Source organism: Synchiropus splendidus, chromosome 17 (assembly GCF_027744825.2).
Source record: "Synchiropus splendidus isolate RoL2022-P1 chromosome 17, RoL_Sspl_1.0, whole genome shotgun sequence".
NCBI lineage: Eukaryota > Metazoa > Chordata > Actinopteri > Syngnathiformes > Callionymidae > Synchiropus > Synchiropus splendidus.
Window position 1 is genome coordinate 19,536,774 of NC_071350.1, and position 18,216 is coordinate 19,554,989.

At 49.5% G+C, this 18,216-nt stretch overlaps 4 protein-coding genes across 5 annotated transcripts; 3 read left to right on the top strand and 1 right to left on the bottom strand.

The window, feature by feature from the left end:
* Window positions 1-411: 411 nt before the first annotated feature.
* On the top strand, window positions 412-1,044 carry LOC128748137 (claudin-4-like). The gene has a single exon (XM_053846570.1). The coding sequence runs from the start codon at window positions 412-414 to the stop codon at window positions 1,042-1,044; it is 633 nt and encodes a 210-aa protein (XP_053702545.1).
* A 1,981-nt stretch (window positions 1,045-3,025) lies between these two features.
* On the top strand, window positions 3,026-4,810 carry LOC128748136 (claudin-4-like). Its single transcript, XM_053846568.1, has one exon. It carries the CDS (start codon window positions 3,249-3,251, stop codon window positions 4,182-4,184), a length of 936 nt encoding a protein of 311 aa, XP_053702543.1. The 5' UTR covers window positions 3,026-3,248; the 3' UTR covers window positions 4,185-4,810.
* A 719-nt stretch (window positions 4,811-5,529) lies between these two features.
* On the bottom strand, window positions 5,530-9,864 carry mettl27 (methyltransferase like 27). 2 transcript variants are annotated; one of them, XM_053847675.1, is made up of 6 exons: window positions 9,055-9,864; window positions 8,734-8,864; window positions 8,313-8,441; window positions 7,544-7,679; window positions 7,025-7,117; window positions 5,530-6,354 (listed from the first exon to the last, which is right to left on the bottom strand). In XM_053847675.1, exons 1-6 carry the CDS (start codon window positions 9,218-9,220, stop codon window positions 6,152-6,154), a joined length of 858 nt encoding a protein of 285 aa, XP_053703650.1. In that variant the 5' UTR covers window positions 9,221-9,864; the 3' UTR covers window positions 5,530-6,151. The 2 variants fall into 2 exon arrangements, with proteins under 2 accessions (XP_053703650.1, XP_053703651.1); XM_053847676.1 differs by having other exon boundaries at window positions 6,033-6,354; window positions 8,734-8,877; window positions 9,055-9,143.
* On the top strand, window positions 9,319-17,598 carry nf2b (NF2, moesin-ezrin-radixin like (MERLIN) tumor suppressor b). The gene is made up of 17 exons (XM_053847674.1): window positions 9,319-9,721; window positions 9,802-9,917; window positions 10,577-10,702; window positions 10,781-10,903; window positions 11,005-11,088; window positions 11,155-11,223; window positions 12,340-12,422; window positions 12,501-12,576; window positions 12,650-12,787; window positions 12,888-12,962; window positions 13,026-13,139; window positions 13,202-13,324; window positions 14,499-14,716; window positions 15,556-15,658; window positions 15,742-15,884; window positions 15,956-16,124; window positions 16,899-17,598. Exons 2-17 carry the CDS (start codon window positions 9,828-9,830, stop codon window positions 16,944-16,946), a joined length of 1,782 nt encoding a protein of 593 aa, XP_053703649.1. The 5' UTR covers window positions 9,319-9,721; window positions 9,802-9,827; the 3' UTR covers window positions 16,947-17,598.
* The last annotated feature ends 618 nt before the right edge of the window (window positions 17,599-18,216 follow it).

The following is an 18,216-nucleotide window of genomic DNA, read 5'->3' on the forward strand; positions in this document are numbered from 1 at the left end:
TTCCTCTCCAGAGGGAAGTGACTTTGTCAGTGTCCCACTCATAAAGATCAGATTGGAGGTTCTTCTTCACAGCATTTATGTGAATGAATCCCCAAGTCTTCACTGACCTGCGCCCTCACGGACGAGTCGATCATCAAATAACAAGCGATGACGGTGGAGAGAGCGACACCGCTGTGACTGACGTGGGACCAGACCCTGCTCTCATGGCTCCTGGAGCCTCTAACATCCTCTGAAATATTTATTGATGTTGTAAATCAGCTTCTCCAAGCTTCCTCTCAGAGGTGGGAATAAATGTGGTCTGGTGAGATTTTATCAGTTTCAGCCTGGCCAAGAATAAAAGCCTCCTCAGTCTGGCCCCCTGTCAGTCCATCGCAGCCTCCCTGAGAGTCACCGCTCGCTGCTCGGGTCATCATGGTTTCAGCCGGGAGGCAGTTTCTGGGCTTCAGTCTGGCGGCCGCCGGCCTCCTGGGCAGCGTGGTGGCCTGCGCTCTGCCCACCTGGAGGGTCACGGCGTTCATCGGGGCCAACATCGTCACGGCGCAGGTGGTGTGGGAGGGTCTGTGGATGAACTGTGTGTCACAGAGCACGGGCCAGATGCAGTGCAAGGTCTACAGCTCGCTTCTGTCTCTGTCTCGGGACGTCCAGGCAGCCAGGGCGCTCACCGTCACCGCCGCGGTGGCCGCTTTGTTCGGGATGCTCGTCGGCTCGGTTGGGGGCCGCTGCACCACCTTGGTGGCTGACGGCGCGCAGAAGGTCAAGCTGCTGACCTCAGCGGGGATTATCTTCGTCCTGGCCGGGCTGCTGGTTCTGGTCCCCGTCAGCTGGACGGCGCACATCATCATTCAGGATTTCTACAACCCCATGCTGATCCCTGCCCAGAAGCGGGAGTTGGGGGCGGCTCTTTATGTTGGCTGGGGCTCAGCAGCGGCCCTGTTTCTGGGCGGAGGTCTCCTGTGCAGCTCTTGCCTGTCCCAAGACGACAGAGACTACGATGTTACGTACACCAAGGCCCCAGCTGAGAAGAGCAGCAGGTCCTACGTGTAGAAGGGCCTGAAGGGTCAACAGCGGTGGTGAGAATTCCACCAAGGGACTTCCTGTGAGAGAGAACGCTCCTGCTGCTTTTGAGTGGACCGGAAATGCATGTTTAAGTTCCTGCTGGAGAGAAACGGTTAGAGTGCTGGTGCTGCCCGGCTCCTACACCCAGACCCACCTGCTCATTCACACTCAGATACGTTCGCTGCTGCGATGTTAATCCAACTGGAGCTTACAAACGGGTTGCGCGGGTTTGGCAAAGAAACGTTGCTAAATAAACAGACTTACGCTGACAAACATGTGTTGGAGGTTTCATGTCTTCGCTGTTGAACTGTCTTTAAAAGCTGCCGAGGACGGTGCTGATGAGTACGTGCGAAGAAACGCTGCTCAAATAGGTCTGACATTTCGTACACAAAGCACAACAACACTGACATTCAGAGCAACAAACAGTCGTCCTCAGGAGAGCAGCGGGCGACGGCCTCAATCCAACCCAAGTCCCACACACACCTGTGGCCTCTTAAGGTTCAGATCAAAGTGGATACGCATGACTGGACAGGCAGAGGACGGTGCCCAGAGGAACCCCATGCAGTTCGTCCAACACAGGCGTCTGATTTATGCAGTCATTGTTGACATTTATCCAGCAGGTTTCAGAGGTACAGCCCTTCTCCAGGGGTCACAACCAACCTTCCCTCTAAGCTGCACACGTGCGCGCAGCTGATGCGATCGCAGCACAGAAACATCTACGCTGCGCAACACAAATCCATCCTGAAGTGAATATCAATACCCAGACTCCGAGCTTCTGGCCGTCCAGACATGAAGCCTGGTGACATCAGAGCGATCAGATGAAGCGCTCACTGTGCTGTGCCACCGCGTGTTTCCTTCCTTTCCTCCTGTGCAGCGCTGCTTCAGACCAGCGTGCGCCCAGTGACAATGTTACATCCACACCATGGAAGGAAGAGCAACTAGAAGAGCTGCCATCTGAAGGCAACTATTGGAGCTGGCTGATGTTGAGGAGCTGGTTTTTGTATTTGTATATTATATTCACTATATACACAGTATACATATTATATAGTGAATGTCATATACATATATAGTGTATATAGATATTTATGAAGAGCGTTGCATGAGCGAGTCGTCTTTAAAAACACTGCACCGCTGTGCAAGGCCACTAGGGGTCCAACTCACAATCCCGCCCACAGGTTTGGGCCGTGCATCACCTTCCCCGCTGTCGGTTGAGCTGTCAGTCATCCTGCTGACCCAAATATAGAGAAGCGTTTTTCCTCCTTCATGCCACCACCGTGGCTGTATGTCTGCTGTCGTCATCAGCGGATCCAGCTCAGAGGAACCAGAGTTCTCGGCTCTCACTGAGGTTCACATCCAGTTTTACAGGTCTGACGGCTCAGCCACTTATTGTTAGACATGAAAAACACAATGTGGGGATGATTCCTGATGGTGTTTGGAAGACATGTTCAGGATCTCCGCTCGCTGGCTTCAGGTCAGCAAACATGTTTGGCGCCTGAAGGAAGTCTCTGTTTGTCAGAGCAGTGCGACAGCCTCCCGCCGACATGCTCACCTGCAGATGCTCTCACTTACTGCAACAAGGAAGAGAACGACTCAGAGACATCCTTGCTGCTGTGAGCCACTGACTCTACGGGTTGAACCCCACTTTTTCATGAGGCAAACCAACGTAAAGCTCAAACAAGCTTCTCTGGTGTCGCGCCACGCCATGATGGGCAGGCGCCTCGTGTTCGGACCATGTGACTCGCCTCTTTTGTTCCTTCATGGGCCCATTATCTGGGTCAGACAACAGTGAGGCCAGGCTCTTCCTGCCAATGGTTGTTGGTTCCAAATTAGTTTCATCACAAAACCGCAGGGGGAGGGGAGAGATGATGTCAGAGTTTCAACACTGATGTCTTCCTCCTCCTCCTCCTCTTTCCTGTCCCTGAAGAGAAGGTGTGGCGCATCTGCACCTGCTCAGTAGCGCTCAGGCCGTCGCTCAGGTGACACCGTGCTGCAGAGCCAGAGGGCAGGAGCGAGGAGGGGGAGGACAGGACGACAGGAGGGGAGGGACTGAGCGGCGACATGGACACCTGACAGTCGATTCTCAACATTCCAGAAGGTGAAATGTGACGGAGCTGAAACCGAGTTCGTACATCGAGGATGTCGAAGCTGGACAGAGGATCTTAGCCGGAGCGCAGCGACCGACACTCTCCGCCATGGCGTCCCTGGGGATGCAGATGCTCGCCAGCGCCCTCTGCCTGCTGGGCTGGGTGGGCGTGCTCATCTGCTGCATCCTGCCGATGTGGCGCGTCACGGCCTTCGTGGGCAGCACCATCGTCACCTCACAGCGCATCTGGGAAGGTATCTGGATGACCTGCGTGGCCCAGAGCACCGGGCAGATCCAGTGCAAGCCCTACGAGTCCCTGCTGGCTCTGGGCTCCGACCTGCAGGCCGCCAGGGCTCTGACCGTCCTCGCCATCGCCACCGGAGGCATTGGCCTCATCATGGCCTTCATCGGGGGGAAGTGCACTCGCTTCTTGGAGGAAGAAGGGAACGGGGCGAAGAGCAAAGTGGCGGTGGCGGCCGGGGTGGTGCTGATGGCCACGGGGGTGCTGTGTTTGATTCCCACCTCCTGGTCGGCCGGCGCTGTGGTGAGGAAGTTCTACAGCGCCTCCATCGACGCCCAGCGCAGGGAGCTGGGTGCCTGCCTCTACATCGGCTGGGGCGCCTCCATCCTGCTCATCCTGGGAGGCGGCTTGTTCATCAACTCCGCTTGCCCCATCAGAGCCCGTGACGCCGACAAGAGCCCGTCGGTGCGCTACCTGGTGGTGCGCTCTTCCAACGGCTCCACTCAGGCGGGCTCGCATCACAGCAGGACCAGAGCTCCGGTCAGGGCCCGCAGCCAGGAGGGCACCTCTGCCAAGCCTCCGCCAGCGAGGCCTCCCTGGGAGGACCAGCCGGACTCGGAAAACTCCTGGGCCCCGTCCTCCAAATCGCAGATGAAGAGGCCGGAGTCGGTGAAATCGGAGGCCAGCGAGCCGCTCTCCACCAAGTCCCAGCTGCAGCGAGCGGAACTGGAGCGGAGTCAGAGAGAGTCCGTCCCGAGCGACGGCGAGGACCTGTCCTCCAACCCAGCCAGGACCTACATTTGAGGCGCTGTCACCTGACGCCGGGTTGATTGTTGCTACATGAAGTTCGACTGGACTGGACTGAATCACAGCAAGTCATGTGACTCTTCTCTCTGCACTGAAGAATGATACCTCACAGCTGCTGAACTACTGCTGTTACGCTCTCACTGTGTCTCAGAAATCAATGAATGAAAGGAACTCAATATTGGCGTTTCTGTTTTGAATAAACAAATGTGACCAAGTGGAGTTTCTTCTACTGCGTGTCGCCTGTGGACTCACGTGAGTCTGCGAGCTCTTTCAATGAAACACAGGACGAACTGGTTTGACAGAGACTCACCAGGGACACGGGCCGTTCACGGATGATTGTTTGCTGAGGGACTCGAGTCTAGTTTCAGTGGCAGCTTGGGTTTTGAATATGCAAAGATGTTTTCTGGATGTTTTCACGGCTTCGTTCCAGCCAGGATCCAGCTAGCTGGTAGCATGTCAGCGCCTCAACACACGGGAGAGCTCAAAATAAACTGCTCTTATTAAAAGACAGGAGAGAGCGGCGCCAACAGGATCAATAGACTCAGAGGTGGCACAGTGCGGCCCTTTGCCTGTGTTTATGTGGCCCACACAAGGTCCAAACTATGACAGAAACTTTCATCATTCATTACTCATTCTTCTAAATATTAGATTTTTTTTTTCCTTTCAAAATATTTTTATTTAATAGTAATGATTAACGCACATTTTAACAGTATATCTTGTCCCTCAAAATAAATAAACAAATAAAATATATAAAAACTGGTGTTCCTTTATAGTAAGTAAAGGTGTATACTTCATGGCAAGTAGTAAATAACGCCACCAAGATGTTCACTACTAGAGTTTCTATTGAGAATCACGGTGTTTTTACACTATTCCTTCGCATTTCAGAAATACAATTGAAGTTACAGTGCTTTTAATATGATTGTTTTGCTTCTGTCCTTCAGCTTGATGGCGCCTCTGTCACATGGCCAGCTGTGAGTCAGCTCGATTGGGGGACAACAAAAAAATCAAACTGAAGACAATGAAGAAACCAATGCGCTAAATGTAGCGTGGCAAAACATGCGATATAAGTTGCCATCTGTCCCTTAAAACACTGCATTGGCTCTTATTGGTGTTAATGAAACGTGATATGTTCCTTAGTTAGGATGCGTCTTTGAACGCAGCACAGTGTCTTAACGCAGGGTTCTTATCGCTTTATTTTAATATTCGAATATCGTCTGGTTTTCATGCTGTTGAATCGATTCACTGACATTTCAGGCGTTTTGTGGTTGAGTGTACCTTCACCGTGACGTCAATGATACAGTTTCACACACACGTAGTTTCGAAAACAAATATTAAATCAGCTTTCTGAAACTGTACGCAAATTATTTAAGAAAGAAAACGAAAATGACTCCTCTACAATTAATAGATCTAACAAAAAAATGGTGACGAATCATGACCCTCCCCCAGAAAACTGGTCCATTTCAGGCCCTGTGAGAAGCCTCAGGGTGCTGGGACCTTTCCTCCGTGGTGAGGTGCCTCCGGCGTGCCCAGTGGGAGGAGGCCCCGGGGCAGACCCAGGACATGCCGGAGTCACGGGAGGCGTGGCTTAAACGCGCGTGTGCCTCTGGAGCTGGAGACCGATGACAGCAGGAGTGAAACGTCTCTGTGAGGACCACGGTGTAGCACGATGACAGACGTGATCATGGTGATGGACGAGGCATCTGTCGTGCACATCCACGGATTCATCATCTGCCGAACAGCTGGGACTTCCTCTCCACGAGCTTCCGAACGGTTCACTGAACACTCACCAGCTGCCACATCACCTGTCACTCCCCAGGAAGCGTCTCCATTGTTGCCTGTCGCCAGCAATGAGATCAGAAGCTGTCGCGTTACACGGACATCGTTTTATTCAGCACACGCAACAGCGCCACAGTGTGGACGGCTTCCATCAGCGAGCACGCGCAGTCAGCCCGTTCTGTGGGCAGCTAAAGTTTCCTGTAGAGGTAAACGGCACCGGAAATGTATCCGTCCTCGTGCTCGGACACGGCGCGCTCCCACTGCTGCACCTCAGTGACCCCCTCACACGTCCACGCTGCCTCCTCCTCCAGCGCCTTCATCTCCTTCTCCAGGGCACTTTTGTAGTCCAGGTTGTCCGGGTTGCTCCTGGTAGTCATGCAAACACAGCCACCTAGCGGGAGCAAAGGGGAATTGCATGGTTTTATTTTTGTTTTCAATGCTTGTCTACATCTGCAGGACGATTCCTCATTCGAATAACAGCACATTTCAAATCATTTTACTGGGGAAAACGTGAAGGTGAGCGCCCCACCACGAGGGGGCGTGCAAGCAACACGCACGTTATTCCAAAACACTTTCCTAGTTAATGGGCTCCCCACTGACCATGGCAATAAATTTGATTCTGATTCTGAGAAGGCGAGATGAATGACAGGTCTGGTCCGTTTGGGAGGCGAGTTTGACTTTTGTCACTATTTTCTTTCTATGAATTAAAGCTAAATGAAAGGATGTGTGTGTGTGTGTGTGTGTGACTACCCTGTATAGCTATAATTGTGAGGACCAATTCTTGGAAACACGCCTACTTTTGTGGGGACCTTATCCCTGACCTCACAAGTTGAAGCCTCAATTTGAGGACTAAAATGAGGTCATTATAACAGGGTTCTGGTTAAGGTGAGCCCAGTGTTTTGGATGGTTAGGTTCAGGGGGAGAGGCCGGGGAAAGGGGTCCCCCACAAAGATAGCCGTACAAGTGTGTGTGTGTGTGTGTCCAGTCCCCCGCGACTCCATTAAAGCAACAAGCAGTAGCAAATGATTCAGTCTAAATATGTTGACACAGCAGATTCCCACCAGCTTTTGTTGCTCGGCAGAGTTCTGGAATCACAGAGACGGGCACTTGGCCGACACTCAGAGCTCCCACGATCACAACCACGTCAAACAGACCTGAAAGACAGGAGAGATGCAGCCAGGAGATCGTCATTCTTTTCAAGTCCCTCAGAGTCACACAGCAAGGATTTCACCGGGCAGGTTTATCCCGGGTGAAGAGCCCTGATCGAGGACTCGCATCTAAAATCAATGATGGATTCTCCAAGTCTAAAGTGTTCTTGCCATTGATCAAGCAGGAACACTATCCGCGGGAGAAATTCTGCAACAAACGGCGCAGCATTCCCGTCAGGCCTTACAAATGTTGCGTCCTGCTCTGAAGATACGAATGAGCTCCACAAGGCCAAACAAAACATAAATCACCATGAAAACTACAGATGAAGGCAATCGATTGGAGCCCAGAGAGAAAATACAAAGCAGCCGCCGGGCCAAACTCTGCGCCACAGCGATCGATGATCTGGGAGAAAGGATGCAGTGACAGATCACCTGGCTGGACGGGGAGCGGCTCCTCGCCCAGCGAGCACAGCTGGAGACCTTGGTACAGGCCGGTCCCTTCTGCCATCTTCAGCATCATCTCGCTCCCGTCCACTCCAGAGAATCGCCCGAATCCGTGACCTTTCAGCTGGGAAACACAACTCTGCTGGTCAGTGGACGGCCAGTTTATCCATCTCAACTTATATTCTTATAATTTTCTCATTTAATTCCATCCTAAATATTCAGTTTATTCCTACCCTTTTTCTGTTCTTTGAATACTATAATAATCATATTTTTTATTTCCTTTTAAACATGATAGTTTTAGATTATATTTATATTTTAATGACAGGTGCAAACAGATATGACTTACCCTATTATTTTTCAGAATATTATGTCATATATATCATTGTCATTGTTGTTCAGGATTGTTTGATCATATTGAATCAATTTTCTAAACATTACTTTGTCATATTACGTGGTATTTTTCTATTATGATTTTAGTTTACTTGATCATGAAAACATCACCCCTAATATTTCAATTTAGTTCAAGGGTGAAAATGAGAAAGTGCACTCCAAAGCAAGCCCTCCGTTATTAATAGACAATTCAAATAAAAGCATCGCCCCTCAGGTCCCAAACATGCAGCCAAGTGAAGCAGCAATACACGCGCAAAACCACATTACAATTGATTTCTCTCCCCCACAGAGAGAGGAACACACATGAAACTCACACTCAATAAGCTGCTTATTGCTTCGGAGGACATCTTGAGTGGTTTATATTCACCTGCCGGGCTACAAGTCCTGTTCCGCAGGCCACATCCAACACCTGGGCTCGCTCACGGTCTCCGCTGAAATGGGCCGCGATGCTGTCGGCAGCCAGCCGAGGCGCTTGGTACTCAATCGCAGTAACATCCTGTCAGAGTCAGTGGCAAGAAGGGATGAGGCATTAGCCGATAAACTGGCGGCAGATAGTGGGACCAAATCTGAAATCATTTGTTTCCACTTAAAATAGCTCTGAATTGGTTTGAAAGTGCAGATATTCCAGTTCCTACTTTGTTCCTTTATTCCTCAGGCCGTTCGTGTTAAATTAATCATGAGACTGTGAGCAGATTCTCATGAATGCAAATCAGAGAGGATCCTTTCTATGAATACAAGATGATGAAGGCCAGCAGCAGCAGCAGAAACTGTTGCGTCCTCAGACGTACTTGATCGTAGGTCTGGGCCCAGCGGTTGTAAAAGGTGGCCTTCTCCTCCGCGGTGACCTTCTCATGCGCTGACAGGATGACTGCTCTGACGTCTTCCAAAGACTTGCTCACAGCAGACATTTCATGAGAGCCTGTTGGAACATACTTGACAGCAATGGCGTCGACATTATCATCACAGCCAACGCTTGTGTTATCACAGAAACAATGATGTTTACGAAAGGCACATGGATGAGTCGCTGAGAGACTTCGAACATTCATTTTTATGACTGGGTGAAACGCACAGTGCTAAACTATGCAGAGCAGTAAATCTGGATTTCTTACAGAAGCGGGTCGATGGTCGGGTTAATGAATAGTAAGAATAAGCAGCTGGTTCCAAGAGTTCTAAACACATGAAGCTCGCCTCCGAAACAGGAAGCGATTTGAAGGTGGTGCCTTCAATGTCCCTTGAAAACAATCTGCCGTGGGACTTTCCCTCGTTCTCCTTCATGGGACTTGAGCAAATTTCAGACACGCACAATCCATAATATTAAACTGATTCGTCTGAACATACCATCATTTCACCTTTCCTTTCCATATTAATTAAGTAGAGCTCGTTAGTATATGCTGGCCAATTTCCGATATGAAGTGAAGGTTGCATGGCCAGCGTTTTGCACATGCGCGGTGTCGCATTCCCAACTGGAGCGACTGGGAGTCAAAACAAAAAAATCTTCTGGAAAGTCCTGAATTTAACTGCATGCTAACAAGCTAGCCGCCGAGGACATCGTTCACTTGCTTTAAAGTGCTTTTTGGAACAACTCCACACTCGTTGTTCGAGCATGGAGACTTCGGAAAAGTTCCGACGGACCGAAAAGTTGTTTTGGTGCGGTTTCACGGCATAATTGAAAGTGAACATTGTCCACTGTGACTTAGCTTAGCATCGGTCTGCCCGAGTCCAACAGCGCCTGTGCCGAGTTGTGTCGGTGTGCTGAGCTCCACGCTTCGTTCCCAGGTAACAGGCCTCTTCTTCCAGCTGCACTCTCAAAATCACGTTTGAGCGAGTGGTTTACTCATTTGGACTGACTTCCACAGACTTGTCTGGTAGCTCGCTCGCCACAATGTCTATCCTGGGCTTGAAGAAGAAGCAACCGAAGACTTTTAAAGTCAAAGTGATCACCATGGATGCAGAAGTGGAGTTCAGCTGTGAGGTATTAAAAAAATATCTATCTATCTATCTATCTATCTATCTATCTATCTATCTATCTATCTATCTATATATATATATATATGGAGCCGGTTGAAAACGCAGTGTGTGTGTGTCTGTCTATATATATATATATATATATATATATATATATATATCATCATTTCAGTTATTTAAACCCGATTCTCCAATTTACTTTCCCCTCTCAGGGGTTCAGGGAAAGTGTCTTGCAAGTTGTTTTACACAGCTTATGAAGTTTATAGTAATATGTCTCTGATTACTCTTTAAATGTATTGAATGTTTCATTAATATTAGCATTTAATTGCTTGCTGTTTTTGTGCTTTGAACTTGGAAAAGATGCTAATGAATGAGCCATATCATGATCAGGAAAAAAACGCCACACGGGTCATTTTTAGTAAATATTTCTATGGAAATAATTGACTTAATAATACATAATTTGAATGTTTGAAAAGGAAAGCAAAATAGGATTGAGTCAACCACGTCAAATTTGATACAACAGAAGCTTGTCCTGTTCATTTTTAAACAGCATTTGTGTGTTGTTTGATGATTCTTGTCATGTACTGGGTTAGGTTGACCTTGAAATAGTTTACTAAGATAGAAATGCAATGAAAATCTTACCGGTTCTGACTGGATGTTTGGCAGGTCAAGTGGAAGGGCAAAGACTTGTTTGACCTGGTGTGCCGGACTGTTGGTTTGAGGGAGACCTGGTTCTTCGGACTACGCTACACAGTAAAAGACACGTACGCTTGGCTGAAGCAAGAGAAACGGGTTTGTTTGTTGCCGTAGCGTGTTGCGTAGGTTCAGCCTGTCAATGGTCATGTTTCTGTGTTGTTTCTGTTGGATCAGGTTTTGGACCAGGAGGTTCCCAAAGACTCCCCAATAACATTTCATTTCCTGGCCAAATTCTTCCCAGAAAAAGTAGAGGAAGAACTGGTCCAAGAAATAACTCAGCACCTCTTTTTCTTACAGGTGACCCCTTTATTCATTTGTTTTCATTGGTCCTTCTGTCTATTTGCGTAGTTTTCTTCAGCTGAGATGTTCTTCATGTCACTGTTTGTACTTCTGTTCAGGTGAAGAAACAGATTCTAGACGAAGAGATTTTCTGTTCTCCTGAAGCTTCTGTTCTTCTGGCCTCCTATGCTGTCCAAGCCAAGGTGAGACCGCAGCAAAGGGTCGGATTTTCGCCTCGCAATAAAACTCTGTGTGCGTTTCCACTGCAGTACGGAGACTACGATCCAAACTTTCATAAACCAGGATTCCTGGCCCAGGACGAGCTTCTGCCAAAAACAGTGAGTACAGCTGCGGTGTGTGAGGCTTAAGTGATTTGAGAGAAATAGAGAGTAAATGTGAGCTCTGCATTTCACACCTAGGACTTCCGTGATGCCCTAAAATAAATAAATAAAAATACAGAGGCTGCGTTATACATAATAACAGAGCGCGTCGTGGGTCATCTGATCGGTCCACGCACGTTATGTTTTTTCCGGCTTTTTTCGGGGGCGTTCAAGTACTGGATTTTCGTTCGAAATCAGAAGCAAAAAAAATCTTTAAATTTTTGTTCGAAGTCCGATTTGTTCAAAGTCCGGGACGTTCGAAAACCGAGGTACCACTGCTGATAAATATATATCAACACAGCCCCACCACCCGAGCCTCCCTGCCTTTTTCCTAATGTCAGTGTTGCACAGCACCTGTGCACAGCAGTGGCCTTTTCCCTGGTCACATTAGTGGAAAACCACTTTGTTAATGATATTAATAAATGATTCATTTGTTTTAACATGCTTATACTGCCCCTCAAAAATCCCAGTTCTTCTCCAGCTAGAAAAATGCAAGCGCATGGTTCCTTTCTTTGAAGAACAGAGCACTTTCTCTGCACAAACAGACACATCTTTGTGCACCACTCGTCTCCAGGAACATGTCTGCACCTGCTCAGTCCAGTGAGCAGCTTAGCAGCACCTATGGTGTTCATTCACCTTCATTCAAAGGTTTCTTTATCATCTTTTGTTTTTATTGGTTTTTCCTTTGGGACCATCTCAAATGAAAGTACAAATGTAGTGGACTCAGCTGGGTTTCTAGTATTACTGTTGCTGTAGACTATTCACAAAAGGAAGTTTTTCATTCTTGCTCATTTTCAATTGTCCTTCTTCCTTATTGAATCAGGTCATTTTATCATGATGCAATTTCCTCTTTAGCATTGTGGCCTCAACAAAAGACATGGCAGATAAAAACCGTTTTACACCCTTATTTTTTCATCAAAGAAATGTATCATGAAATGTATTCCTTCCTCGTGTTTTTTCCCACCTGGTTGTGCTGTGCTTGGGTTTCTCTGTCTATTGAAATTGATCCGGTCCTGTACTCAGATCTGCTCTCCAAACCCTCCCAGTGAATAACCCAGTGTCGCTGCATCCCAGGTGCTGATGCAATACCAAATGACAGCTGACATGTGGGAGGAGAAGATCACAGCCTGGTACGCCGAACACCGAGGCATCGCCAGGTACGACCTGCACACGGAAGCATGACACCGTTTGCTCAGTGCCAGGTGTGAAGCCTTGAATGTGACTCATCTGTTCAGGGACGAGGCTGAGATGGAGTACCTGAAGATTGCCCAGGACCTGGAGATGTACGGTGTCAGCTACTTTGCCATCACCGTGAGTCTCAGCGTCCTGTAGTTCCACCTCTCCTCAGGAAGGTCTCCATCATGTCTTCCGTGCCACCTGACAGCAAAACAAGCGAGACACTGACCTCTTGCTGGGAGTGGACGCTCAGGGTCTTCACATCTACAGCCCCAACAGCAAGCTCAACCCCAACAAATCCTTCCCGTGGAGCGGAATCAGGAACATCTCCTACAGTGAGAAAGAGGTGACCTTCATCTGAGCTCGATAGTGTTTCCCCAGAGGGGCTTCAGTGAAACCTGCCCACGCTATCAACCACTCCTAACAGAAACACTGACTCATTACAGTTCACTATCAAACCTCTCGACAAGAAGAAGGATGTTTTCAAGTTCTACTCGTCTCAGCTGCGCGTCAACAAGCTGGTGGGTTGAAAAGGTTTTAGCCCATCATGTGCTCCGCTGCTAACGTCTGCGTGGTGTGTCCAGATCCTGCAGTTGTGTATCGGCAATCACGACCTGTTCATGAGAAGGAGGAAGGTGGACTCCATCGAGGTGCAGCAGATGAAAGCTCAGGCCAAAGAAGAGAAGGCCCGGAAAAAGGTGACGTCACAGAGGAGTGCTCTCGCCTGCAGTCTCCTGTCAACCACCTGTCTATATTCTAGATGGAGCGTCAGATCCTGGCTCGAGAGAAGCAGATGAGGGAGGAGGCTGAGCGGGCCAAGGAGGAGATGGAGCGAAGACTCTTCCAGCTGCAGGATGAAGCTCGACTGGCCAACGAGGCACTGGTGAGTATTTCACCTACAAACTCAGAGCCGATCTGTGAATCTTTGGTGTGAGCCTGTTTTGGTCAAGGCTGCATGAGGGTCAGGCTGAGGCAGAAAGATTGTTGATCTCCTGAATATTTTAAGCGTAGTGTTTGCGCTGCCTGTGAGAGTGTGTCCTCCATCAGTGAAGCCTCATGGGGACGCGGAAGAGGACGCCGCCGCCAATATCCAATATCCAAGTGTTGTCACCTTGGCAGCGGGAGAGCTGCATGTGTTGATGTGAACCGAGGCAGAGGAGCGCCTCAGAGAACCTATGAGGACCACTCCATCTCATCAAAGAAACAGGGATCCAGAGAGTCAGAGTCCACCAGTGTCATGATCAAAGGTTCAAACTACCATGGTGAACCAAAGTCCACCACACTCTCCACAACTGTCACTCCTCATGTTCATGAGTTTATTGTGACATGCAGAATTGTCATCGTGGAGATAGTGTATGACGGGATATGGTGTACGATCAGTTATCACTCATCTCTAGTGCATAATGATCCATTTAAAGTCTTGAAGCTGTGAGCAGCTTTACTGTGTCCTGGCGACGTGTCTCTGCTGACGTGTCTGAATCGGCCACGTGCAGTGTGAGCGTCAATACATCGATCCGTCTTTGCCACGGTCGCCGTCCTGTGGGCTGCGTCGCGGAAGGAGCCATTCCCAGCTTGTACAGTGGGATCAGTGGCTGATGAATGGACTGACAGCGCAGAGGGATGGTCTCATTATCTTCCCCTTTCCTTCAGTGGTTTCACATTTCAGGGCACAGTCAACCGTTTTTCATTGAAAGCATTAACTTGAGATGCGTCTTATATCCAATAAAAGTCTTCTTTTGAGCAGTGTCAGTGCAGGCCACGTTCCACTCTTGTTGTGTGCACAGGTGGATTGTTCTCCAGACAAAGTTGGAGCCTGTCTCCTTATGACTTTGTGACCTTTGACCCCTGCCTCTCATGTCAACTGCAGTGCGTCTCTCTAAGCTGTTTGGTGTTTTGCAGGAAGCCTTCCAGCCCCTGACCTCGTGTTAAGTACCCAATTATAAAGCTGTGTTCCCCTGTGCAGCTCACACAAGAGCACGACTCTTGTTTCCGCGCTGCTGCTGATTTGCTGCCAAGGAATCTGACAGCGCCTGCTCTGAAATGTGATTTTCCTCCAGCTGCGCTCGGAGGAGACGGCCGATCTGCTGGCAGAGAAAGCCCAGATTGCTGAAGAGGAGGCCAAGCTGTTGGCCCATAAGGCGGCTGAGGCGGAACAGGAGCGGCAGAGGTTAGAGGTCACCGCCATGAAGACGAAGGAGGAAAAGAGGCTGATGGAACAGAAGATGAGGGAGGCGGAGCAGCTGGCCGTCAAACTGGTGGAGCAGTCGGAGAGGAGGTTTGAGATTTTCACTTTGGCTCTCCCTCTTTCTTTAGCGTGTCCATAACTGATGTGGCTTTTACATCAGATGTTTCGGCCCTTAAAACTGTCATCACACTTCAACACACCGTTCAGACTTTTAGCTAGAGGCCGTTAACCGCAAAACGGCAGGATGCCCCAAATGTATTATTAGTGCCTGTATAATGCCCATGTCTCAGTGTCATCTCAAGAGTTTACATTAAATTGTGTTTCTGCCCGGTTATTTCGCCGAATATGATCCAAATTCGTAGATTCTCAAACCTTTCGTATTTTGCCCATCGTGGCCACCATATTTATTTACCGCTGTAATCTCGCGCTGAGTGGAGTTGTGTTGGGTTTACATGTCATCTTCTGAAATCAGAATCTCGCCAACGAGGAAAGAGCTTAAATGAAAAGAAAACAATTTTTTTATTATAATAAATGAAGTTTAAAAAAATGAATATAAGAAATCAGTGGAGGAGGTTGGCGCCTGGACCTGAGTTTGTTTGCTGAGTTGCTGCAAACTCGCGTGAGGATTCTCCTCTAAGAATAGAAACGATAGCAACATGAATTATCTCTCTCACACACACACTCACACACACCCTCATTTATTTAGGGTCGAGCTAATATTGTACGCTTTTAATTCTGCGCTGCATTTTCTCATGGCGCGTGTCCCTGGAGGAAGGTGGGATGTTTTATGCATGGCTCCTCTCCGTGCAGCCCAAACTCAGTAAATACACTTTGATGTGTGGCATTAGTGCGAGTCCTGCTCTCCCGAGTGAAGACCAGACTCCAAAACTGGCTCTAAAAAAAGCTTGACGTTGTATTGGGCCTTGCAGGCTGAAGGAGGCCGACCACCTGAAGCAGGACCTGAGCGAGGCCAAGGACGCCGAGCGCCGGGCCAAGCAGAAGCTGCTGGAGATCACCAAGACCACCTACCCTGTGAGTCAGGCGCAGCTCCCCCCGCAGCCTCACGGGGGCGCTGCCAGCCCCGGCCTCATCTCTCGCTCTTCTTCCTTCTCCAGCTGATAGCAGCTTACTCGGCTCCCCCCGCCCCCCCTGCAGCCCCCGAGGCGGCGGCGGACTTCACCTATGAATCAGCCTCCATGCGCCTGGACTTCAAGGACTCCGACATGAAACGCCTGTCGATGGAGATCGAGCGAGAGAGGTGAGGCCAAGTTCTCGGCAGCGGCGCGGCCGGCCGTCCTCACCGCTCCTCACCGCTCCTCTGCTGCGCAGGCTGGAGTACATGGAGAAGAGCAAGCACCTGCAGGACCAGCTGAAGGAGCTCAAGTCTGAGATTGAGAGCCTGAAGCTGGAGGAGCAGCAGCAGCAGGCCGGGGTCTACACCCTGCACAGCGAGGCGGCGGGATATGCTCAGGAGCCCGTCTACTCGCCGCACAGCAACGTAGGTTCTAAGTCAGTTAAGCTGCGGCGGTAGCTACCTCAGCAGCAGGTGAAGGTGAGGAGAGGCCTGGAGTGGCGACTCATCCATCACTTGGCTGTGAAGGTTAAACATCCATCAGAAGCAGCTCATAACATGAGTGTTGTGGACTGCACAGTAGAGCAGACCTTCTGGTCTCTCAGTCTGCAGTGTTGGAAGCTCCTTATGGGAAACTCTCCACCTGCCCGAGTGGCTCGGCTCTGCTCCCCCCTCCCTTCACCTTCACGTGCTTCGTCTGCTCCATCTTGGTGGTGATTTAACCCCAGACCAGATGGAAGAAGATGAGAGCTGAGCGGACGCGGAGACGCTCCCGACTGTTTTGAGACCGTTCCTTACTTACCTCACTGTCCGGCTCCTTTCATGTTCTGCTCAGCTTTGTTCCACTTCCTCGTGGTTTATGAAACCCTCTCTTGCTGTGAGCCAACTTCCAACTGACCTTCATCAAACGGGCTGATAGGTGGCGCTGCAGGTGAGGACAGGTGAGGGACTTCAGTCAGGAGGAGTCTGGGTCCGTCCTGCTGAGCCAAGCTCCGGCCCCTGGTCAGTTGGACAGTCGGGGAGATGCTCGCAGCAGAACAAGCTCAGGCAGTTCTGTCTGAGGTGCTCCGAGCCGTTGGAAGCTGAGGTTCTGTCGGACCGGAGCTAGTGTTGGTCGTCTTTGGCCCAGTGAAGGCAGACGAAGCCTGAGGGTTTCTCTCTGATGGTCATGTGACACTGACCACCTGCATCTCTTTGCAGAGGAACTCGGCCTACATGTCTCAGATGGCCTACTATGAAGAGGTCTGAGGCTGCGCCACGAGAAGGTCGTCGTCAAGGTCACCTGCCCGTGTCCGAGGTCGCCACCCTCCAAGTCTGGATCCCTGGTTTTTGAATTTGGTCTGAAGGGAAATTTAGCTCGCTCGGCGGAAGACGGGGCCCGTGGTGTCCAGGTCACATCCAGGTGATTTCAGGGAGGAGCAACGCAGTATTGGCTTCCAAGCTTGTAGCTGACATTTCAGGTTTTTATGCTTATGACTTTATTTTTTTCTACTTTGCTCCGCTGCTTTCGCCCTCCTTGTTGTTCTGCCTTCAGGTCAGTGACAGAGTTCATTGCAGCTGCCTCGTTGAACGGCCTCCACTAGGGGGCGCGCTCGGTCAGGATGTTTTTGTTGACCCTCAAACACTAACGCTCATCCACGTTGAACATTGCTGAGTCATCGAAACATTTCAGGAGTTGAAAAGGTGGTCGAACTCCTTGAGCTTTGGCAGCTTGGCACCAGTCCAGGAGTCTCATATTTATTTCGCACAGTTTTTTTTGTTCATTTCCGTGGCCTTAACTGATGAGGATCCTTGAGTTTCCCGTCACTTCTGATGTGACATCGTGTTTGTAGCTGCCCAGGTTTGTGTTCCCTCGCTGTGTTGGCGTTCACCGTGTTCATATTAAAATCTCTGGACCTGACCGGAACCTCCCTCGCTTCTCCCCACTCTCCTTTGTTCAGTATTTTCTATTTAAACATGAACCTGCCTTCATTGACAAGATGGACTAAATTTCTCTTTTAAAAAAAATCTAAATCTTCCTCTTCTGTCTGTGGTGAGGAGAGGAGGCCCATGACCACACTTCCTCACCTCCTCCTCATGTGCCGTGACCTTCCTCCTGGACTCACTGGGCCAGCAGAGACGGACCTCAGCGCCCAGTGTTTGGGAAGAGAGCAGCTCCACAGAAGACCAAAGATTCTAGTGTGTATCAGTGACAGGTGCTTCAGTCAGGATGGATGGCGACCGTTTCATGTCCCTGAGTGGGAAAAGAGAGCGCTTGTCATCCAGGCAGCTGTCACTACAGTGCAACAGGAGCCGGGTGCGTGATGCTGCCGCCGACCATCTCAGAACTACTGGGGGTTCTTCATTACTTTTTGTTTTTATTTACCTTTGAATTTTTGTCTCTCAAATACAATTAATTTTAGTTTTTGAAAGTTTTTTTTTCTTCTTCAATGTGAGGTATTGGACCAAGACTGAAGACTGAAATAGGTCACAAAAATAGTCATAAAAACTCTTGGTTTGGAAAGAAGAGGCTTTCACC